General features: G+C 43.1%; 1 protein-coding gene across 1 annotated transcript in view; it reads right to left on the bottom strand.

Moving 5' to 3' along the window:
- Nucleotides 1–20,595, bottom strand: part of DNAAF8 (dynein axonemal assembly factor 8) — a 144,041-nt gene that overhangs the window by 74,814 nt on the left and 48,632 nt on the right. The window contains exons 11-14 of the mRNA XM_070761003.1: nt 16,102–16,299; nt 2,216–2,374; nt 1,212–1,388; nt 206–322 (exon numbers count right to left, since the gene is read on the bottom strand). Of these exons, the coding sequence (XP_070617104.1) occupies nt 206–322; nt 1,212–1,388; nt 2,216–2,374; nt 16,102–16,299 (651 nt within the window). The remainder of the gene's footprint in view (nt 1–205; nt 323–1,211; nt 1,389–2,215; nt 2,375–16,101; nt 16,300–20,595) is intronic.

Here is a 20,595-nt window from a genome sequence, read left to right as displayed (position 1 = left end):
TGGGAAGAAAATTGGGATTTTGCAGTGTCCTTCCCCTGCCACACCCACCAAGTCATGCCCACAGAACCAAACTCAATTCCGGCCCCATGGATTTGGGCTCATTTTGAATTCCCCCCAAAGGGCCCTACAGTTGTGGGAGTGTCGCCCGGCTGTGCCATGTTTTTCTGTTGCCTTCTATATGCTTGGCGTGCATGAAGGTGCTTACTTCAATCCCCGCATCGTTGCTTTCCCCGATGCTCCTGTCGTTGGGAAAATATTTTTCATCTGTCTCCACCGTCTGCCAGTAAAACCCAGCGGGGGCCGCGAAGGTTTTCTCTGCCGCCTGAGAGGTATAAAAAGGAGGCTGTTGTTTGTGACTTGTCTCCATTCCTCAAAGGCAGGGATTTGAAAAGAAAGGTGGCACAGGAAATGCTGAGGACAGAAAGCACAGCAGGGCCATTTCTTACTTACTAAATATTATTTCCTTGACCATTTCTGTGCCAGCTGATCAAGTGCTAAAGAATCGGCCTTCTCCGGGTCCCGTCGATGAAACAATGTGGCCTCGCTGGACCCAGGGGAAGAGCCTTCTCTGTGGCAGCCCCGACCCTCTGGAATCAACTCCCCTCGGAGATTAGGACTGCCCTCACCCTCCTTGCCTTTCGCAAACTCCTCAAAACCCACCTCTGTCGTCAAACATGGGGAAACATGTTCTATTACTATATCTTCTATTCTATTCTTTCATAGATATATTTTACTATGGTGATGTTTATATATGTCACATTTTTTTTGCTGAATTTGAAAATTAAGGGAGACTAGGATAGATCTATTTCGGCCTTATTTTGGCCTCATCAGCTAGCCATACCCACTGGGACTTGAACCTGCAACCTTTGCCTTGTAAGGCAGAGAATTATCCTCTAGGCTACAGTATCCAATCCCTTCAGCTCTGCACCAGGGAAGGGTTACATATTTTTGTGTCGAATCACCCTGGTGTATTGAAGGCACATCACAGCTCCTTATTTGCCTCTCGGCCCAACCCAGGGCCATTTATATATATGTATATTTGTTTTCGTAGATTTTCACCAAGACCGTCATATATACATATATGCCCAATAAAACCCTCATTGTGTATTGGACAAAATAAATAAATAAAAATAAAAATAAAAACAAACAAACAAACAATCAAACAAATAAATAAATAAGCCCAAATGCCAAAGAGTGCTCATGATACGTACCGCAGAATCTGAGCTGACTGTGGCAAAGGAGCTGAGATGAACATCAGCAATCTCCGGAAGGAAAGAATAGGGTTGGTTTTGCAGATGGCTACAGAGCTGTCCCTTCCACCAAAGAACATCTAAGAGAGACGTCTGCCTGAGAAACGTGGAGATCTGCTGGTAGAAAAGTGACGTTCCCTGGTTGGGGTGGGGGAGGAGGGGAAAAAAAAGAAACTTTTGGTTAATGGTTGATCTTCTAAGTAAGAACCCAATTCCTGGATGAGATACAAAAGAGAAGTGTTGCTGGACCGCCTCGCCTTCATTCCCCTGTGGCTGCACCGTTTTATGTATGGTTTGTTTGGGTTGTATGAGTGTTTTTAAATCAAGGGTTTTTAACTGTTTTCCTGTTTTAATCATTGGATTTGTATTTTGTATTCTTGTCGTGAGCCGCTCCGAGTCTTCAGAGAGGGGCAGCATACAAATCTAATAAATAATAAAACAATAATAATTACAACACTACTGGGGTTCTAGATTAACTATTTTAAATTACCGGTAATTGGATTATGAGGTTGCATTGATTTTATATCTTGTAAGCCGCCCCAAGTCCTTGGAGAGGGGCGACATATAAATCCAATTAAATAAATCCAAACAAACAAACAAATAATAAATAAATAAATGGATTTATTGAACTGTTTTTTTTAATATTTTATGCTGATACTGTAATTGTAAAATTATATGTTGTTAGCCGCCCAGGGTCCACTGGAGTTGGGCGGCGTAAAAATCTTGTAAACAAAAACTACTGCAGTTTTGCAATCTAATATTATAATATCTGTAGTTTTATGTTTTTTTAAAAAAAAAATCTTGTAAACAATTAAACAATTCTTCAACGTTGGCTGGAATTCCTAGCACTGCTGGGAGCTGTAGTCTGGCTCCTTCCTCAGCCTCATGCTCACCTACACACACACACACACACACACAATGTACTGAAGGGCGGAAGAAAAGGACACTGCAGGGCCATAACTTACGTTCTGCTTTAGGACGCTTGAGCTGCTCTGCGTCAGGGACCGATCGGCTGGCGCTATGCAGGCTCGCAGGGCCAGCGCAGTCTCCTCCTCCCAGGTCTGTTGCAGCCCTAAGACTCGGAATGGTGCTGGGTGGCCTCCTCCTTCTTTCGGGCAGGAGACCTGGAGAGAAGCGCGCAGGTATGGATTGCTCCTAATTCAAACTTCTATAGAAATTCAAAGAGTGTTGGTCACAGGGGTGAGTTCTAAACTTACCTCGTTGCTGGTTTGCTTCCTCCCACGCCGCATGGGCCAATCAGTTTCCGGTCACAATTTGTTATGACCTATAAAGCCCTTCATGGCACCGGACCAGATTATCTCCGGGATCGCCTTCTGCCGCACGAATCCCAGCGACCAGTTAGGTCCCACAGAGTGGATCTTCTCCGGGTCCCGTCAACTAAACAATGTCGCTTGGTGGGACCCAGGGGAAGAGCCTTCTCTGTGGCAGCCCCGGCCCTCTGGAACCAACTCCCCCCGAAGATTAGAATTGCCCCCACCCTACTTGCCTTTCGTAAGCTACTTAAAACCCACCTCTGCCGTCAGGCATGGGGGAACTGAGATACTCTTTCCCCCTAGGCCTTTAACAATTTATGCATGGTATGTATGTATGTATGTTTGGTTTTTTATATTAATGGGTTTTTTAATCGTTTTTAGTATTAGATTACTATTGTACACTGTTTTATTGTTGCTGTTAGCCGCCCCGAGTCTCCAGAGAGGGGCTGCATACCAATCCAATAAAAAAATAAAAAAATAAAATGGGCGCATTTCATGGGCACGCATATGTGCAGTGCTGTAGTAGGTTGCTACTTGTAGCGAGTGCCGCAGTGCATGTGCAATTTTGGTTCTCTGGCATGCACATGTGTGCGTCCCAGTGTATTTTTGCTTCATGCGCTTGCACACAAACAGAAGCAAAAAAATCAACAAAATCATGCAAGCGCATCCCCTCTCACAAGATTGCAGTGCATTTTTGCTTCCTGCACATGGGTACAACTGAAGCTGCACATGGGCACAACGGAAGCTGCACATGGGCACAACCGAAGCTGCACATGGGCACAACAGAAGATGCACATGGGCACAACAGAAGATGCACATAGACACAACCAAAGATGCACTTGGGCACAACCGAAGAGGCACATGGGCACAACAGAAGATGCACACCGGTTCTCTGATGTCATCATGACATCACCAGCAGGTCCCTACCAGTTCCAGTACCAGTAGCGACCTGACCAGTACTGAACCAGTCCGAATCGGGAGGAACCCACCTCTGGTGTTGGAGGGTTTTGTTCCATAAACAGGAGAAGACTAACTTTTCAGCCAACGTACCGTAACCAACCAGTTCCCAACAGCCCATCTAGTATCAGACACAAACACATCCATGCACACAATCTTAAGACTGTCCCCCACCCCGACAGTTCTCCTTCAGCTTTTGGGAGTGAGAATTTGCTTTTGAAGCTTTTTTGAAACTAACTGCAAAACTTTTCTGACGTGGCAAGATTTGCATTTTCTTGGCACCAGTGGTCCTCGACTTATGGCCCCAGTTGAACTCAACCATCCCATTGCTAAGCAAGGCAGGGCAACCGTCATAAATACATAAATGTCACTTGCCAAGTGCCTGAATTTTGAGCACATGACCACGGGAATGCTGCAATGGCTATTAAGTGTGAAAAGCAGTCATGGGTCACTATACAACTGGACATAAGTTGAGGATTGCCTGGAATTTGGGAAAAGCATGATGCCTTACCTTTTACTTCATAAATTGAGCCCATCCCACAAAGAAGTAGACTTAGATCCAGAGCAGACATACATGCGCCCATCCACAAAACCCAAGGTCAAAATGTTTCCGTCTTTGAATCCAGGGTAATTTATTATAGAATGACAGAGTTGGAAGGGACCTTGAAGGTCTTCTAGTCTAACCCCCTGCTCGAGCATAAAACCCTACCATTTCCGATGAGTTGATTATCCAACCTCTTCTTAAAAAACCCCAATGTTGGAGCAACCACAACTGAGCCTTGGTGACCCAGTGCAGTACTGCAAGCTGCTTCTGCTGACTGCTGGCTGTAGTTCACCAGTTCAAATCTCACCAGGCTCAAGGTTGACTCAGCCTTCCATCCTTCCGAGGTGGGTCAAAGGAGGATTATTGGGGGCAATAGGCTGACTTTATAAACCACTCAGAGAGGGCTGGAAAGCACTGTGAATCGGCATATAAGTCTAAGTGTATTGTTATTCTGGTGGCAAGCTGTTCCACTGGTTAGCTGTTCTTACTGTTAGGAAGCTTCTCCTTAGTTCCAGCTTGTTTCTCTCCCGGTTGATTAGTTTCCATCCATTGCTTCCAGGTTGATTAGTTTCCATCCATTGCTTCTTATTAATATTGATTGTTTCCTCGTTGCTTATTTGACCCCTATGACAATCATTAAGTGTTGTAACACATGATTCTTGACAAATGTATCTTTTTCTTTTATGTACGCTGAGAGCATAGGCACCAAGACAAATTCCTTGTGTGTCCAATCACACGGCCAATAAAATTCTATTCTATTCTATTCTATTCCATTCTATTCTATTCTATTCTATTCCATTCCATTCTATTCTATTGTCAAGACTTCAGGAGTTTTGGAGAAAAGTTGACCCCATCTTCTTTGGGACAGCCCCTGTCCTTCCCCCTCCCAGTTATCTTTTTTACTTTCGTGCCCCCCAAGGCTGTGTACTCTCACCACTGCATCTCAAATGATCCATCTGTTAAACTACTGAAGTTTGCAGATGATACAACAGTGATCGGACTCATTCGAGACAATGATGAATCCGCATACAGACGGGAAGTTGAACAACTATCCTTGTGGTGTGACCAGAACAATCTAGAACTGAACACACTCAAAACCGTAGAAATGGTGGTAGACTTTAGGAGAAACCTTTCCACCCTTCCACCACTCACAATATTAGACAACACAGTATCAACAGTAGAGACCTTCAAATTTCTAGGTTCTATCATGTCTCAAGACCTAAAATGGTCACCTAACATCAAAAACATCATCAAAAAAGCACAACAAAGAATGTTCTTTCTGCGCCAGCTCAGGAAGCTCAAACTGCCCAAGGAGCTGCTGATACAGTTCTACAGAGGAATCATTGAGTCTGTCATCTGCACCTCTGTAACTGTCTGCGACCCAACAGGACCGACACAGACTTCAGAGGACAATCAGAACTGCAGAAAAAACAATTGCTGCCAACCTGCCTTCCATTGAGGACCTGTATACTGCACGAGTCAAAAAGAGGGCGGGGAAAATATTTACTGACCTCTCACATCCTGGACACAAACTGTTTCAACTCCTACCCTCAAAACGTCGCTACAGAGCACTGCACACCAAGACAACTAGACACAAGAACCGTTTTTTTCCGAACGCCATCACTCTACTAAACAAATAATTCCCTCAACACTGTCAGACTTTCCACTAAATCTGCACTTCTATTCTACTAGTTTTTCTCATCATTCCTATCACCCATTTCCTCCCATGTTGACTGTATGACTGTAACTTGTTGCATATATCCTAAGATTTTTATTAATATTGCTTCTTCATTGCTTATTTGACCCCTATGACAATCATTAAGTGTCGTACCACATGATTCTTGACAAATGTATATTTTATTTTATGTACGCTGAGAGCATCTGCACCAAGGCAAATTCCTTGTGTGTCCAATCACACTTGGCCAATAAAATTCTATTCTATTCTATTCTATTCTATTCCATTCCATTCTATTGTCAAGACTTCAGGAGTTTTGGAGAAAAGTTGACCCCATCTTCTTTGGGACAGCCACTCAAATACCCCTGTCCTTCCCTCTCCTAGTTATCTTTTTTTACCTTCTTGTCGCTTTATTTTATTTATTTATTTATTTATTTATTTATTTATTTATTTATTTAGTTAGTTAGTTAGTTAGTTATTTGTTTATTTATTTATTTATTTGGTTATTTATTTATTTGTCAAACAATTATAGGGTGATAATTTGTACATATAAAACGTTAGATAATTAATGATAAAAAGTAGACAATAGGACAGTGTCACCTCTGGCATGCAGAAGGTTATGCCAGATAAAAGAGCCCTGCTAATTTTGCGGCAGGAATTTAAGAACACAGTGTCCTTACCGACGTCCGTATTCTCGGGCTGCAGCAGAGCAGCAGGCTTTTTATTGATGATAATGGAGCCAATAAACCTCATCTAAAAATCAATGCAAAGTGATTATGCCATTATGAGATGGCACATGCTTTCTCCCCGCCCCTCCCCTGCCGGCCTCCGCCAGCAAATCTTCACATTATCCCGGTAATGTGCGCTAATAGATTTGAATTTATCAGCCCTGTTCTGTTTCCATTTGGAAGATGAAGACCCAGAAAGTTTAGAAGGTGGGAAGGGCAGGAGGAAGTGAACCGTTTCCTTAAATGGCTGGGTGGCTTTAAAAAGAAAGGGGTTGAGTGGATTTTTTGAAGAAATCTGTCAAAATTATTAGCCTACCCAATTTATTTGGGTTTTTTTTAGAGTAGGGCAGTGGTTCCCAACATTTTTTTGGCCATGCCCCACCTAAGCATCTCTAAAATCCTGAGGACTACTCCCCTCCCCATGACATACAATTCTTATAATTCAAAAAATGAACTACTCACACGGAGGAAGCCTAAAAGGCCATTAACTAGGTTTAAACAAGGTTCCAATTGCCCCCATTAAAATTGCCCCCTTATGGGCTCCATGTTGGGAACCAGGGGTGTAGGGTATCTATAGAGGCCATGCAATTATATATAAATTGATCCCACCACCAATTGAACACCAGAAAAGACCCACGACTGGGAAATTTGGGGATGGGGCGGGGAGAGGCTACGGAATAAAATTTTATTTTACTTTCATAGAACTGTCTTTAGAGGAGAAAATAATCTTCCCGTAAGACTGCGCAAGAGAAAATCCCGCAGAGATGGCTGTGCCTCTTAATCCCCTCTAAAGGTTGCTATCAAATTGTCAGGAAATAAATAAGGGGACCTTGAAGTCCTAGTGGACAACCATTTAAATATGAGCCAGCTGTGTGCAGCAGCTGCCAAAAAAGCCAACACAGTTCTAGGCTGCATTAACAGAGGGATAGAAGACAGATCACGTGAAGTGTTAAATGCCACTTTATAAGGTCCTGGTAAGGCCACATTTGGAATACATTATTATTATTATTATTATTATTATTATTATTATTATTATTATTATTATTTATTGGATTTGTATGCCGCCCCTCTCCGGAGACTCGGGGCGGCTAGCAGCAATAATAAGACAGTGTACAGTAATAACCCTATACTAAAAATGATTAAAAACCCATTAATATAAAAAACCAAACATACATACAGACATACCATGCATAAAATTGTAAAGGCCTAGGGGGAAAGAGCATCTCAATTCCCCCATGCCTGGTGGCAGAGGTGGGTTTTAATTAGCTTACGAAAGGCAAGGAGGGTGGGGGCAATTCTAATCTCTGGGGGCAGTTGGTTCCAGAGGGCAGGGGCCGCCACAGAGAAGGCTCTTCCCCTGGGTCCCGCCAAGCAGCATTGTTTAGTTGACGGGACCCGGAGAAGGCCCCCTCTGTGGGACCTAACTGGTTGCTGGGATTCGTGCAGCAGAAGGCGGTTCCGGAGATAATCTGGTCCGGAGCCATGAAGGGTTTTATAGGTCATAACCAACACTTTGAATTGTGACCGGAAACTGATTGGCAACCAATGCAGACTGCGGAGTGTTGGTGTGTATTTGGGAAGCCCATGATTGCTCTTGCAGCTACATTCTGCACGATCTGAAGTTTCCGAACACTTTTCAAAGGTAGCCCCATGTAGAGACATTCAGTTCTGGTCACCATGATATAAAAAAGATGTTGGGACTTTAGAAAGAGTGCAGAGAAGAGCAACAAAGAGGACTAGGGGATTAGAGGCTAAAATATATGAAGAACGGTTGCAGGAACTGGGCATGGCTATTTTAATGAAAAGACGGGCCAGGGGAGACATGATAGCAGTCTTCCAATATCTCAGGGGCTACCACAAAGAAGTGGAGAAGCTATTCTCCAAAGCACCTGAAGGCAGGACAAGAATCAATGGGTGGAAACTAAACAAGGAGAGAAGCAACCTAGAACTAAAGAGAAATTTCCTGACAAAACAATTAATCAGTGGAACAACTTGTCTCCAGTGGTTGTGAATGCTCCAACACTGGAAGTTTTTAAGAAGATGTTGGATAACCATCTGTCTGGTGTACGGTTTCCTGCCTAAGCAGGGGGTTGGACTAGAAGACCTCCAAGGTTCCTTAACTGTTATTCTATTCTATTCTAAATAGCGACTTTGAAATAAACGGAAGTTGTTCCATTGATGCATTTTATGGGTTTCGTGTATTCTGGATTGACTTGAAACGTAAATTAAATTCAATAAATTTGAGATTGAGTTCTGTTGCAGTATAGCATAAAATATGTTAGAATAGGATTGTATTATAATTATATATACCTGGACCTCTAGCATAAAAATGCTCTGCTTATTATTATAATCCAAGACAGGAGGGCACTAAACTTGCCTAGTCTGCATTCCTGGTAATTACAACAGGGAAACAAAAGGGCTCAATAAACATCCCACTAATAAACAAAGTTTACATCACTCCGGACAGATACGATCAAAGGGGGAGATTTACATTGCCTGAAGCACACACAGGACGAGAGGGTGATTAAGGAAGATTAGTTGAGATAAGGAAGAAGGCTTCAGAGAAATTAGGTGTGAGAAACATCTGCTCTGAGGAAGAGTTTCTAGGAAATTATTTTGTGATAGGAAGAACTCAAAGATATGTTTGAAGTTATGTTATTGGATGTATCATTTGACATGTATGTGTAATTATCCCCATTTCCTTATGTTCCCAAATAAAAGGAGGTACATGGCTCTATAGCCGTGTCACTTCACCCAGAGAGAGAATGTGTCCAAGTTTTCTTTCTAGGATTCGCGTTCGTGAGTGACCCCACAAGGCTGGGTTGCACTTAGCCCCTTTTGAGGACATTGTCTTCACTAGGGACTTGGACAGCATCCACAGAGTTCTCCTCCCCACCTTTCACCCTGGATCTATCCACTTTCTAGGCTCCATCACCCCTATTTTTTGAAGGGCATTTGGGGACGGGGGGAAAACTTCTTTTCCTAGATTTGAACTGCTGGATTCGATAATTTATACGATAAACAAACTGGAGGCATGAGCCACCTGGATAAGCTCCGTGAACGCTGCTTGGGTCATTCCCAACAGATAATAAATCAAAAGGTATTTATAGACGAGGGAAGGGCCGTATTTAAAACTCACACATCGGAAAAGCCTTAAATTAGCAGCTGATTAAATTCTCCACGGAAGCTTTCCTTAGAGTTCTGATAAATCTTTCAGGCATCCTTTAGTTCCAGGTCAGCAATTTCCAGCCTGGAATTACATTGTCTGAAATTTGCTGGATGGCCGTCTTTGGAAAACAACCCGTTCAGAGTGGGTTTTGCCTTAGAAGCACAACTGATCCCCAAATTCCCCAGGCCAACTAGTCTTCCTGTTTCTGGCACACGTGCGTGCGAAGACCAGCTGGAAACCGGAAGATCATCTTCCCAGCGGCTGCTATTCCTGTTTCTGGTGCTCCCGCGCATGTGAAGACCAGCTGGCTGGCGCGCCGGAATCCAGAAGAGCAAACAGGCAATGGCTCTGTGTGCCACTTCTGGTTCATGTGCCGTAGGTTCGCCATCACAGACCTATAATTTTGATCTGGATTCTCCATCAAGAAACGAATGTCCTTGGATCCGTTGGGCTGAATTCACTGGAATGGATTGCAAAAGAATGGGTGCCAGATGATGGGCTCACATCAAAGCCAAGTAGAAGGTTTGAAGTCACCATTCCCTGAAGATGAAATTGACATGTGGCTTATTGTCCATCTCCAAATCTCTTAATGTTCTTCTATGTATTGGCAGTTCTGTGTTAGCAAATACTTCAAAAGAAAAGGATTTAGGGGTAGTGATTTCTGACAGTCTCAAAATGGGTGAACAGTGCAGTCAGGCGGTAGGGAAAGCAAGTAGGATGCTTGGCTGCATAGCTAGAGGTATAACAAGCAGGAAGAGGGAGATTATGATCCCGCTATATAGAATGCTGGTGAGACCACATTTGGAATACTGTGTTCAGTTCTGGAGACCTCACCTACAAAAAGATATTGACAAAATTGAACGGGTCCAAAGACGGGCTACAAGAATGGTGGAAGGTCTTAAGCATAAAACGTATCAGGAAAGACTTAATGAACTCAATCTGTATAGTCTGGAGGACAGAAGGAAAAGGGGGGACGTGATCGAAACATTTAAATATATTAAAGGGTTAAATAAGGTCCAGGAGGGAAGTGTTTTTAATAGGAAAGTGAACCTGAGAACAAGGGGACACAATCTGAAGTTAGTTGGGGGAAAGATCAAAAGCAACATGAGAAAATATTATTTTACTGAAAGAGTAGTAGATCTTTGGAACAAACTTCCAGCAGACGTGGTAGATAAATCCACAGTAACTGAATTTAAACATGCCTGGGATAAACATATATCCATCCTAAGATAAAATACAGAAAATAGTATAAGGGCAGACTAGATGGACCATGAGGTCTTTTTCTGCCGTCAGACTTCTATGTTTCTATGAGATGTGCGGGGAGGGGTACTTGTGCTGAAGGAACATAATTTGTGCTACTTTCTACTCAAAAGGGGCTTTCAAAGATAAAAGGGGATCGGTCTATTCTCCAAAGCACCTGAGGGCAGGACATGAAATAATGGATGGAAGTAAATCAAGGAGAGAACCAACCTAGAACCAAAGAGAAAATTCTTGACAGTGTGGAACTTTAACCAGTGGAACTGCTTGCCTCCAGAAATCATAGGTGCTCCATCATTGGAGGTTTGTAAAAAGAGACAGGACAGCCATTTGTCTGAAATTGTATAGGTGCTCCTACATGAGCAGGGGGTTGGACTAGAAGACCTCAGGGGCCCCTTCCAATTCTGTTACTCTGTATTATGTATTCTGTCTTAGAGGAGAATTGTTTGAAATCATGGAGAATCTCCATGCAAAATAAATACATTACTGGCCTCAATTGGTAGATAAATTTAATGGAGTGGACTATGCCTGTTTGACATGTTGGGACTGGGCGGCATAGAGAAGTCTAACTAACTAACTAACTAACTAACTAACTAACTAACTAACTAACTAAATCAATCAATCAACCAATCAACCAATCAGTCTTATGAAAAATATACATTTATGTTGGTCTCCACACACATTCCACACTGCTAGGAAGTTTCTCCTTAATTGCAGGTTGCTTCTCTCCTGGATTAGTTTCCATCCATTATTTCTTCTCCTGCCCTCTGGTGCTTTGGAAAATAAATTGACCCCCTCTTCTTTGTGGCAGCCCCTCAAAAACTGGAACACTGCTATCATGTCTTCTTTTCTTTAGACTACTAGCCAGACCCAAATCCTGCAGCCGTTCTTCATCTGTTTTAGTCTCCAGGCCTTTGATCATCTTAGTTGCTCTCCTCTGAACTTTTTCCAAGGTCTCAACATCTTTTTTGTAATATGGTGATACTGCAGTATCCCAGGTGTGATCTTACTAGGGTTATGTAGGGTTTGATAAAGTGGCTCTAGTACTTTGTGTGATTTTATGCCTCTGTTTATTACAACCCAGGATTGCATTTGCTTTTTTGGCCTTCAGTTGGAAGATAAGTAATAAATGATGGGGAAAGATCCTCTTCCCTTGGGTTAGCTCTGTCCAATTAGGACCATGTTCAGCAGTGTAGACTGGACAGAATCTGAGTTAATATCACCTTCTGTTGATAAGCCACAGAACTCTCATCTGTTGCTCCAGGTAGCAAGAGGCCAGCTTATGCCATCCTGAGGATGTATCCTAAGTGAGATGCGCTACAATGCCCCAAACTGGTACCATTTTCCCCACCATCACGTGTCTATGAGTTAAAAAAGGGAACAGGCCTCCTGAGTTATCCCTGCTGTTAATTCCACCTCTTTCCTTTCAACCACCACCAGCAGCAACCAAATCTCATTAGCCGGCAAAAGCGGGAATATTGGCACAAGGCTTTTTGACGGGTGGCGTGAGGCAGCTGCCTCTGGAAGTCCTCTGAAGGCTTTGAAGTCGACTAGCCTAATGCTGGGCCTTGAAGACAAGCCAGAGGAGGTGTCAAAACATTCTTTGATGCTCTGTCCACAACCCTCAGGAAAGAAGACCCTACCATTGCCTTTGACCATTCTTCTTTGGTGTAGAAGAAAATACTAAAGATATGGAGCTAATTCTTGCTTGCTTGCAGGAAGGCAAACATAACACCCCCCCCCCCCCAAAAAAAAAATCTGTGTATGATAAACTGGGGAGAATAGTAAGGAGTATTTAGATAACATGAATTCAGACAAACCTTCCTTCGTTCTTTCCTTCCTTCCCTCCCTCCTTTCTTCCTTCCTTCGTTCGTTCCTTCCTTTGTCCCTTCCTTCCTTACCTCCCTCCCTCCCTCCTTGTCCTCTCCCTCCCTTCCTCCCCCTCCCCCTGCCTGCCTGCCTCGCTCCCACCCTCCCTCCCACCCACCCTTCCCTCTCCTCCTTCCCTCCCTTTCCTACGAGAGTTAGGAAATTGAATAAATCCACATAATATGAGTATTTAAAACCGCAGTGATTATTTCCTCCTAAAAAAATAATGGTTTCCTTGTATCTGCTCTTTTGTCTTTCCATTACATCTTACATTCTAAAAAGCAACAGAAACGAAGATGGAGCCTGTTTATTACTAGGAATGGGTGCTTCTGCCAGAAATAGCTTTTATGTTGGCAATTCAAAGATTAACCCTTGACGAGCCTTGCAACGGGTGCCGAAATCAACCATGCTGTTGGATAGCCGCCTCTCTTGATAATAATGTATTTTACAGAGGTATACAAACCTGACACAATTTCCCTCTCCCCAACAAACCCCTTTCCATCACACTGAATTACCATCATCTCGGTTCTCCTCTTTGGTTTCCCTTTCCTTAATATGATTTGAAAACCAGGAACCAGATTTATTCCAGCATGACTTTAGAATCAGTCACAGAAGAGGGAAATACTTTATTTAAGTAAGCATCCCTGGCTTGCAAGGGGGAGGGGATGGATGGATGGATGGATGGAAGGAAGGAAGGAAGGAGAGGAAGGAAAGGAAAAGGGTCCAGAAGGGAGGGAAGAAGGAGGGAAAAAGGGAGGGAAGGAAGGAAAGGGGGAGAAAAGGGAAGGAGGGTGGAAGTGGAAGGGAAGGAAAAGGTGATAGAAGAGAGGGAGTGACTGATTGAGTGAGCCAGTGAGCAAGGAAAGGCAGTAAGGAAGTGTAGGAGGTTAGCACCCACTCCTCTCCTAAAAATAATGAAATATCCCCCAGAAATTAGAACTGCCCCTACCCTCCTTGCCTTTCGTAAACTCCTCAAAACCCACCTTTGTCGTCAGGCATGGGGGAACTGAGATATCTCCCCCGGGCCTATACAATTTATGTATGGTATGTTTGTATGTATGTCTGCTTAATAATGGGGTTTTTAAAATATTTTAAATTGTAAATTATTAGATTTGTTATGAACTGTTTTATTGTGTTGTGAGCCGCCCTGAGTCTACGGAGAGGGGCGGCATACAAATCTAATAAATAGATAGATAGATAGATAGATAGATAGATAGATAGATAGATAGATAGATAGATATTAAAAAGGCAGAATATTATATAGAATATCCCCGAAAACATGCTTTTAGGCAGAAAAAAAGGACTCACTCTTAGTAGCCCCCATCTTTGCCAATGTGCCATCAGGGAATGGCCCAGCTCGCTCATCCCCCCACCTTTGTTAATAGCCTGGACCAGTCTATTCTACATAGCAAGGATCTGCCTCCTTCAGACGGAGCCCTATTAGGAATGGCCCCAAGCGCTTTCATTACACCATCACCCAGCAAGGCTCAGCCAAACTTGAACTCAAAACCACAGCCTACAGAGTTGTCCCTGCAAGGCCCCTGGGAGTCTGACCACCAATCAGAGTGCATTTCTTATACGGAAACAGGAAACTCTGAGATGGAGCCCAACAGAGGTTATAAAAACTCAGGGACTTTCAGCAGCTGCTGTTTTCTCTTTACCCAACATCTGGAAGCATGTGGTCCACCTTTTCTGTTCAGGAACTCATGCTGTGTGCTTCTGTCCACCATTAAGCCTTCTTTCCAAGCAACTTTCATGAATCCATTGCCTTTTTCCCCACTTGGAACTGAACCCAGAAGAATAACCCTTATCACCTCGAGGTTCGACTACTACAATGCTCTCTACATGGGGCTACCTTTGAAGAGTGTTTGGAAACTTCAAATCGTCCACAATGCAGCCTCGTGAGCGGTTATGGGTCTTCCAAGGCATGCTCATATTTCTCCAGCACTGCGCAAATTGCATTGGCTGCTGATTGGTTTCCGGATGCAATTCAAAGTGTTGGTTATGCCTATAAAGCCCTACATGGCATTGGACCAGAATATCTACGGGATTGCCTTCTGCCACATGAATCCCAGCGACCAGTTACATCCCACAGAGTTGGCCTTCTTCGGGTTCCATCAACTAGACAATGTCTTTTGGCGGGACCTAGGGGAAGAGCTTTCTCTGTGGGGCCCCCAGAATTCTGGAATCAACTCCCCCTGGAGATTCATCCATAAGAGTTTAAAGACCTATGTGTGCCACCAGGCTTGGGGCCATTAGACCCTCGCCCCCTGACCGACGAGTGTAAGTATGCCTTGCTGTGCGAATGAGAATGAATGATTTTAAATGTGATTAGGGTTTTAAAAGACTTTTTAGCTATATTAATTGGATTTTTAGATATGCATCCTGTATATTGTTTTGATGTGTTGTGAGCCACCCCGAGTCCTCGGAGAGGGCAGCATACAAACCCAACCCAACCCAACCCAACCCAACAAATAAATAAATAAATAAATAAATAAATAAATAAATAAATAAATAAATAAATAAATAAATAAATAAATAAATAAATAAATAAATAAATAAATAAATAAATAATTAATCCTTACAACAATTTGGCACCCAAGAAACGAGAGTCCAAGCTAACCTCACCAATGGACCTGGCCCAAGTAAACTTCCCTTGCTAGCAACAGACCCATTGAAGATTGTTGGGTAAATATATTATCAGAAGTCTGGTGAAGCCAAATTAAATAGAGGCTTTGTCGTAGATTGAGTTGTTGTCAGTGTCTCTTTTAGATCAGCCAATCTCTGAATAATGTTAGCTTGCTCAGGTTCCGGCAAGAGAGATATTCTCATCTATTGGATTTAAGAGTGCTTCTTAAAGTTGTATCCAGACAACTCCAGGCACTTGTCTGGATACAATTCCCAGTGACTTCATTGTGTTTTCTCCCAAAGATACACAGAGCTGTATGGAGACTTCGCTTCTGAACTTCACAAAGCACTGCAAGGTCTTAACTTTGGTCTGATCAGGCCATTTTAAAATGTTTAGATCTTCTAATGCCTTAATTGATTTTTTTAAAATGATCGTCTAAAAAAGAATGCCATGCTCTTGCCCAATTGTTCCAAGGGCTTTGCACTTGAGGCTTAGAATTTTAACAGGCAGGAATAAGAAGATTTTGTTTTAAGAAATTGGATAAAATACCAGCAGCAGGTTATCTTACAGGATGTGATAAGAAGGGCTGATTTTCCTTGGAGATTTTCCCCCCTTCCCCTTGTGAGACGGACAGTAACTACCAATTTTCCTTAGTTTCCGAGGCTTACTCCCATGCTAGTCCATCCATGCACACTTAAGGAAATACACACGCACACATAAACACACCATAGACAAGCTGTTGCACTCACCAGAGAGAGAAGCCACGTCACAACAGCAGGGTAGATGCTGGCAGCTGCCGCCAAAGTCAGTCCTGAAAAGATGGGGTTCTTTTGCCTGCAAGGCTTGACTTGACCACAGCTGGACAGACCAATGGTCAGAAGCAGCATGTTGCTCTCAATACTTTGGGAGATTGGTAATGTGCTGATGGGTGCAAGATACGAGGCCTCCTATGAACACAGAAAGAGGAGCATCAGTGGGAACGTTAAATTGCATTATTCCTACTCGTGGGTTACAGTTTGCCAACAAGTAAAATTACGGTAAATCAAAACAATGCACAAAACAAAAGTATTTAGACCAGTATCTTTTCACCCTGAAGGTGTGTTGGTTTTGCCTCTTCAAATTCTGGAGGTTAAAGTCCAAACATCTACAGGTTGTCAATAATAATAATAATAATAATAATAATAATAATAATAATAATAATAATAATAAATAATAATTCATTAGATTTGCATGCCGCCCCTCTCCGAAGACTCGGGACGGCTCACAGCAACAATAAACAATGTCTAACAAATCCAATAATTAAAACTATGGCTAAAAACCCCTATCATTAAAAAACAAACAATACTGCTCAGTCAGAAATCTTACTAGCCAAGGGATACATCAACTATCCCATGCCTGGCGACATAGATTGAGTTTTCAGAGTGTCTTGCGGAAGGTGAGGAAGGTAGGGGCAATTCGAATCTCCGGAGGGAGTTGATTCCAGAGGGCCGGGGCCGCCACAGAGAAGGCTCTTCCCCTGGTTCCCGCCAGAAGGCATTGTTTAGTCGACGGGACTCGGAGAAGGCCGACTCTGTGGGATCTAATCGGCCGCTGGGATAGATAGAGAAACAGCACTAGAGGTAGGGATTAGGACCGTTTGAGTTCAGGACCATGGACAGCAGCCTCACCACTGGACCTCAAGACAACTTTCTCCAAAGAATAAGAGTAGGAATAGGGATAGGGGTAGGAATAAGAATAGGAACAAGAATGGACTGGACCAGAGGTGGGTTCTACTTACCTTCCTCACTAGTTCGCATCATGTCCCTTCCTGGAAATGACCTTCTACGCAGTACTTTTAAAAAAAGCTTCTGAGCATGCGCAGGAGCAAAAAAACAATATGGTGGCGCCTATGGTGCCAGCGAGAGAACTGGTTCAGAGATATGGCAGGCCTGGGATGCTGCCAGTTCCTGCAACCCAGGCTGCCAAGTTACTAACGGTTCTATAGAACCGGCCCGAACTGGCAGGAAGCCACCTCTGGACTAGAAATGGGAAATAGGAAATGGGAAATTGGAAGGGATGAGATGGGACTGGACGGGACAGAACAGAATATTTTATGGACACACAAGGAATTTGTCTCCAGTGCACATATAAAACAACAAAATAACAATAATCACAATGACGATACCAATAAGGTAAAAACGTTGAGAAGTTTAATAGCAATACAGCCATACTTTATGAATAAATATACTGTATTTTTTGTATAAGATGCATCTTTTTCCTCCCTAAAAGAGGCTGAAAATTTGGGTGCGTCTTATACTCCGAATGTAGCTTTTTTCTTTTCTTTTTTTGAAGCTTTCCCCCCCCAGCCCTAACTAGGTGCTAGCAATCTTCCCAGCTTCCTACTCCCTCCGAAGAAGTTATTTTCCAGCCCTAAGTCTTTGCAGGCTTGTTTTCATTCCTACTTCCCTCTGAAAATATTTTTTTCAGATCTAACACAGTGCTAACTATCTTCCTGGCTTGCAGCATTTATTTTTATTCCTACTCCCTCCGAAGCAGTTTTTCCTGCCCTAAGACTTCGCAGGCTTGTTTTCATTCCTGCTCCCACTGAAAAAGGTTTGTCCAGCCCTAACCAGGGGATAAAATAATGTGCTGAAGCTGACCAGACTAAGGATGCTAGCCAGATGAATACTTGGTAGGTAGATATCCCCACCCCTTTTTTTTTCCTCCCCCAAAAGTAATGTGTGTTCTGCCAGCGCGTTTCAACTGCCCGTAATTACAGGGTAATTAGTCCAGGAAGACACACACCACATGATAAAAGGAAAACCCAAAAGTTTTTATAAACAGAAAAAAAGAATCAGCTCCCTTTTTAAATGTCAAAGGGATTTTCTGGTACACACAAGGCACAGGTTAAATGCAATCCAATTGCTCACCCAATAACTGGAAAATTGAGTCCAATTCTAAAGTCCAGAGAGTCCCCACACAATCCTGAACAGCACAAAAACCATGATCTTGACGAAAAAATGAATGAGATAAACTGCCATGAGGCTAAAACAGCAAGCTGCACTTTTATCTGTAGCACTAATTACAGCAGCCCCACCCAATTACAGGTGGCCTCATTTTCTCTTGTAATAATCCTTCAGTTGTTGTCTCCTATGCATCACTCTACGCATGCGTGGATGTGTCATTAATTCTTGTTCAGAATCCAGGGATGATACAGATGATTGATCTCCTCCTGGGCTGTCTGCCAAACTCCCCTCTTCCCTGTCACTCACGCTTCCTTGGTCAGAGGAGCCTTCGTCGGCAGATTCCATCGGGAGCAAAACAGTCCTGCGGCATGTGGATGTTTCCCCCACCTCCACCTCCACATTCCTTGGGGCAGGAGCTGGGCCAGAGCTAACCACAACAGCATCTAAAAAATACGGTACTTAAACATGAGATGATGGATCAGGGTTGTCAGTGAATGGTTCTGAGGTGCAGTTTGTTTCAACCTGGATTGTCACTTTGATTTTATTTTTAAATGAACATGTCCAACAAGATGTATCCATTTGGACTAGAACTGTGGAGAGCCAAATTCCAGTCCTGTGTTTTCTCAGCCTTGAAGTTTATGTGGACTTCAGCTCCTAGAATTCCCCAAGCAGGATGTATTTAAAAAAATGAGAACTTGATAATCAGGCCTTCCAATTGGGAGGCACAAAAAGCACCAGGGATGAAAAATTACTTAGAGTAAAAAAAAACCCTAGTGAGTGTTGTGGTTAGCTCTGGCCCAGCTCCTGCCCCAAGGACTGTGGATGTGGGGGAGACATCCACATGCTGCAGGCCTGTTTTGCCCCCGGTGGAATCTGCTGATGAAGGCTCCTCTGACCAAGAAGACATGAGTGACAGGGAGGAGGAGAGTGTGGCAGAAAGCTCAGAAGGAGATCAATTATCTAGCTCCTCCTTGGATTCAGAACAAGAGTTAATGATACAGCCACGCATGCGGAGAGCGATGCATAGGCAACAACAACTGAGAGATTGTTATCAAAGAAAATGATGCCACCTGTGGTTGGGTGGGGCTGTGGTAATTAGTGAGGCTGCTATAAATAGCAGCCTGTGGGTTTGGCCATTGTGGAGGATTATCTGATCCTTGTGTTTCGTGACTGCTTTACTGACTTTGACCTTTTGTGTGCTGATTTTTCCCCGGTTTGAAACTAAACCAGAGCAAAGTGTGTTTCACCTTGTGAAAGAAGAAGGACTGTGAATTGCCTCACAGCTGCAAGCTAAGTATCTCAGAACTGATAAGGGACTTGTATAAATTACCAGTTTGTTTGGAGATAAGTGCTCTTTGCTATACCAAAAGAGGGCTTGGTTTAAGTGACTTTTCATTATAAAGAACATTGTTTTGAATTTTCAAACGTGTTTGTGTCTGAAATTTGTACCTGTGAATTTTTGGGAGAAGTCTACCAGAGAGCCCGACAGAACAGTGAGATTTGGCAGTTTCTAGAAAGCCGCTCCAAGGCGAAGCTGTGGGCATTTCTCTGCTGATAATTTTCGCTGCTGCCTTTAGTCAAGGCAACCAAGCATCACCACCGCTGAGGGGTAAATCGCTGAGTACAGATATCTTGCCAAATGTTTCAATGCCTGTGCAATGCCAGCTGACTTTTCTAGATCCTTCAGCAGTCGGGGATAAATGATCTGGCAGGCACTCTGCTTTGCTTTGCGTCAAAGAAACAGAAACATAGAAGACTGACGGCAGAAAAAGACCTCATGGTCCATCTAGTCTGCCCTTATACTATTTCCTGTATTTTATCTTACAATGGATATATGTTTATCCCAGGCATGTTTAAATTCAGTTACCAACCATGTCTGCTGGAAGTTTGTTCCAAGGATCTACTACTCTTTCAGTGAAATAATATTTTCTCATGTTGCCTTTGATCTTTCCCCCAACTAACTTCAGATTGTGTCCCCTTGTTCTTGTGTTCACTTTCCTATTAAAAACACTTCCCTCCTGAACCTTATTTAACCCTTTAACATATTTAAATGTTTCGATCATGTCCCCCCTTTTCCTTCTGTCCTCCAGACTATACAGATTGAGTTCATTAAGTCTTTCCTGATACGTTTCATACTTAAGACCTTCCACCATTCTTGTAGCCCGTCTTTGGACCCGTTCAATTTTGTCAATATCTTTTTGTAGGTGAGGTCTCCAGAACTGAACACAGTACTGCAGAACAAGAACTGCAGAAAAAAAACCTATTACTGCCAACCTGCCTTCCGTTGAGGACCCGTAT

This window comes from Erythrolamprus reginae, chromosome 9, assembly GCF_031021105.1.
Source record: "Erythrolamprus reginae isolate rEryReg1 chromosome 9, rEryReg1.hap1, whole genome shotgun sequence".
In the NCBI taxonomy this organism is placed as follows: domain Eukaryota; kingdom Metazoa; phylum Chordata; class Lepidosauria; order Squamata; family Dipsadidae; genus Erythrolamprus; species Erythrolamprus reginae.
The sequence above is the reverse complement of the archived record's forward strand: the minus strand, read 5'-3'. Positions and strand labels throughout refer to the sequence as shown.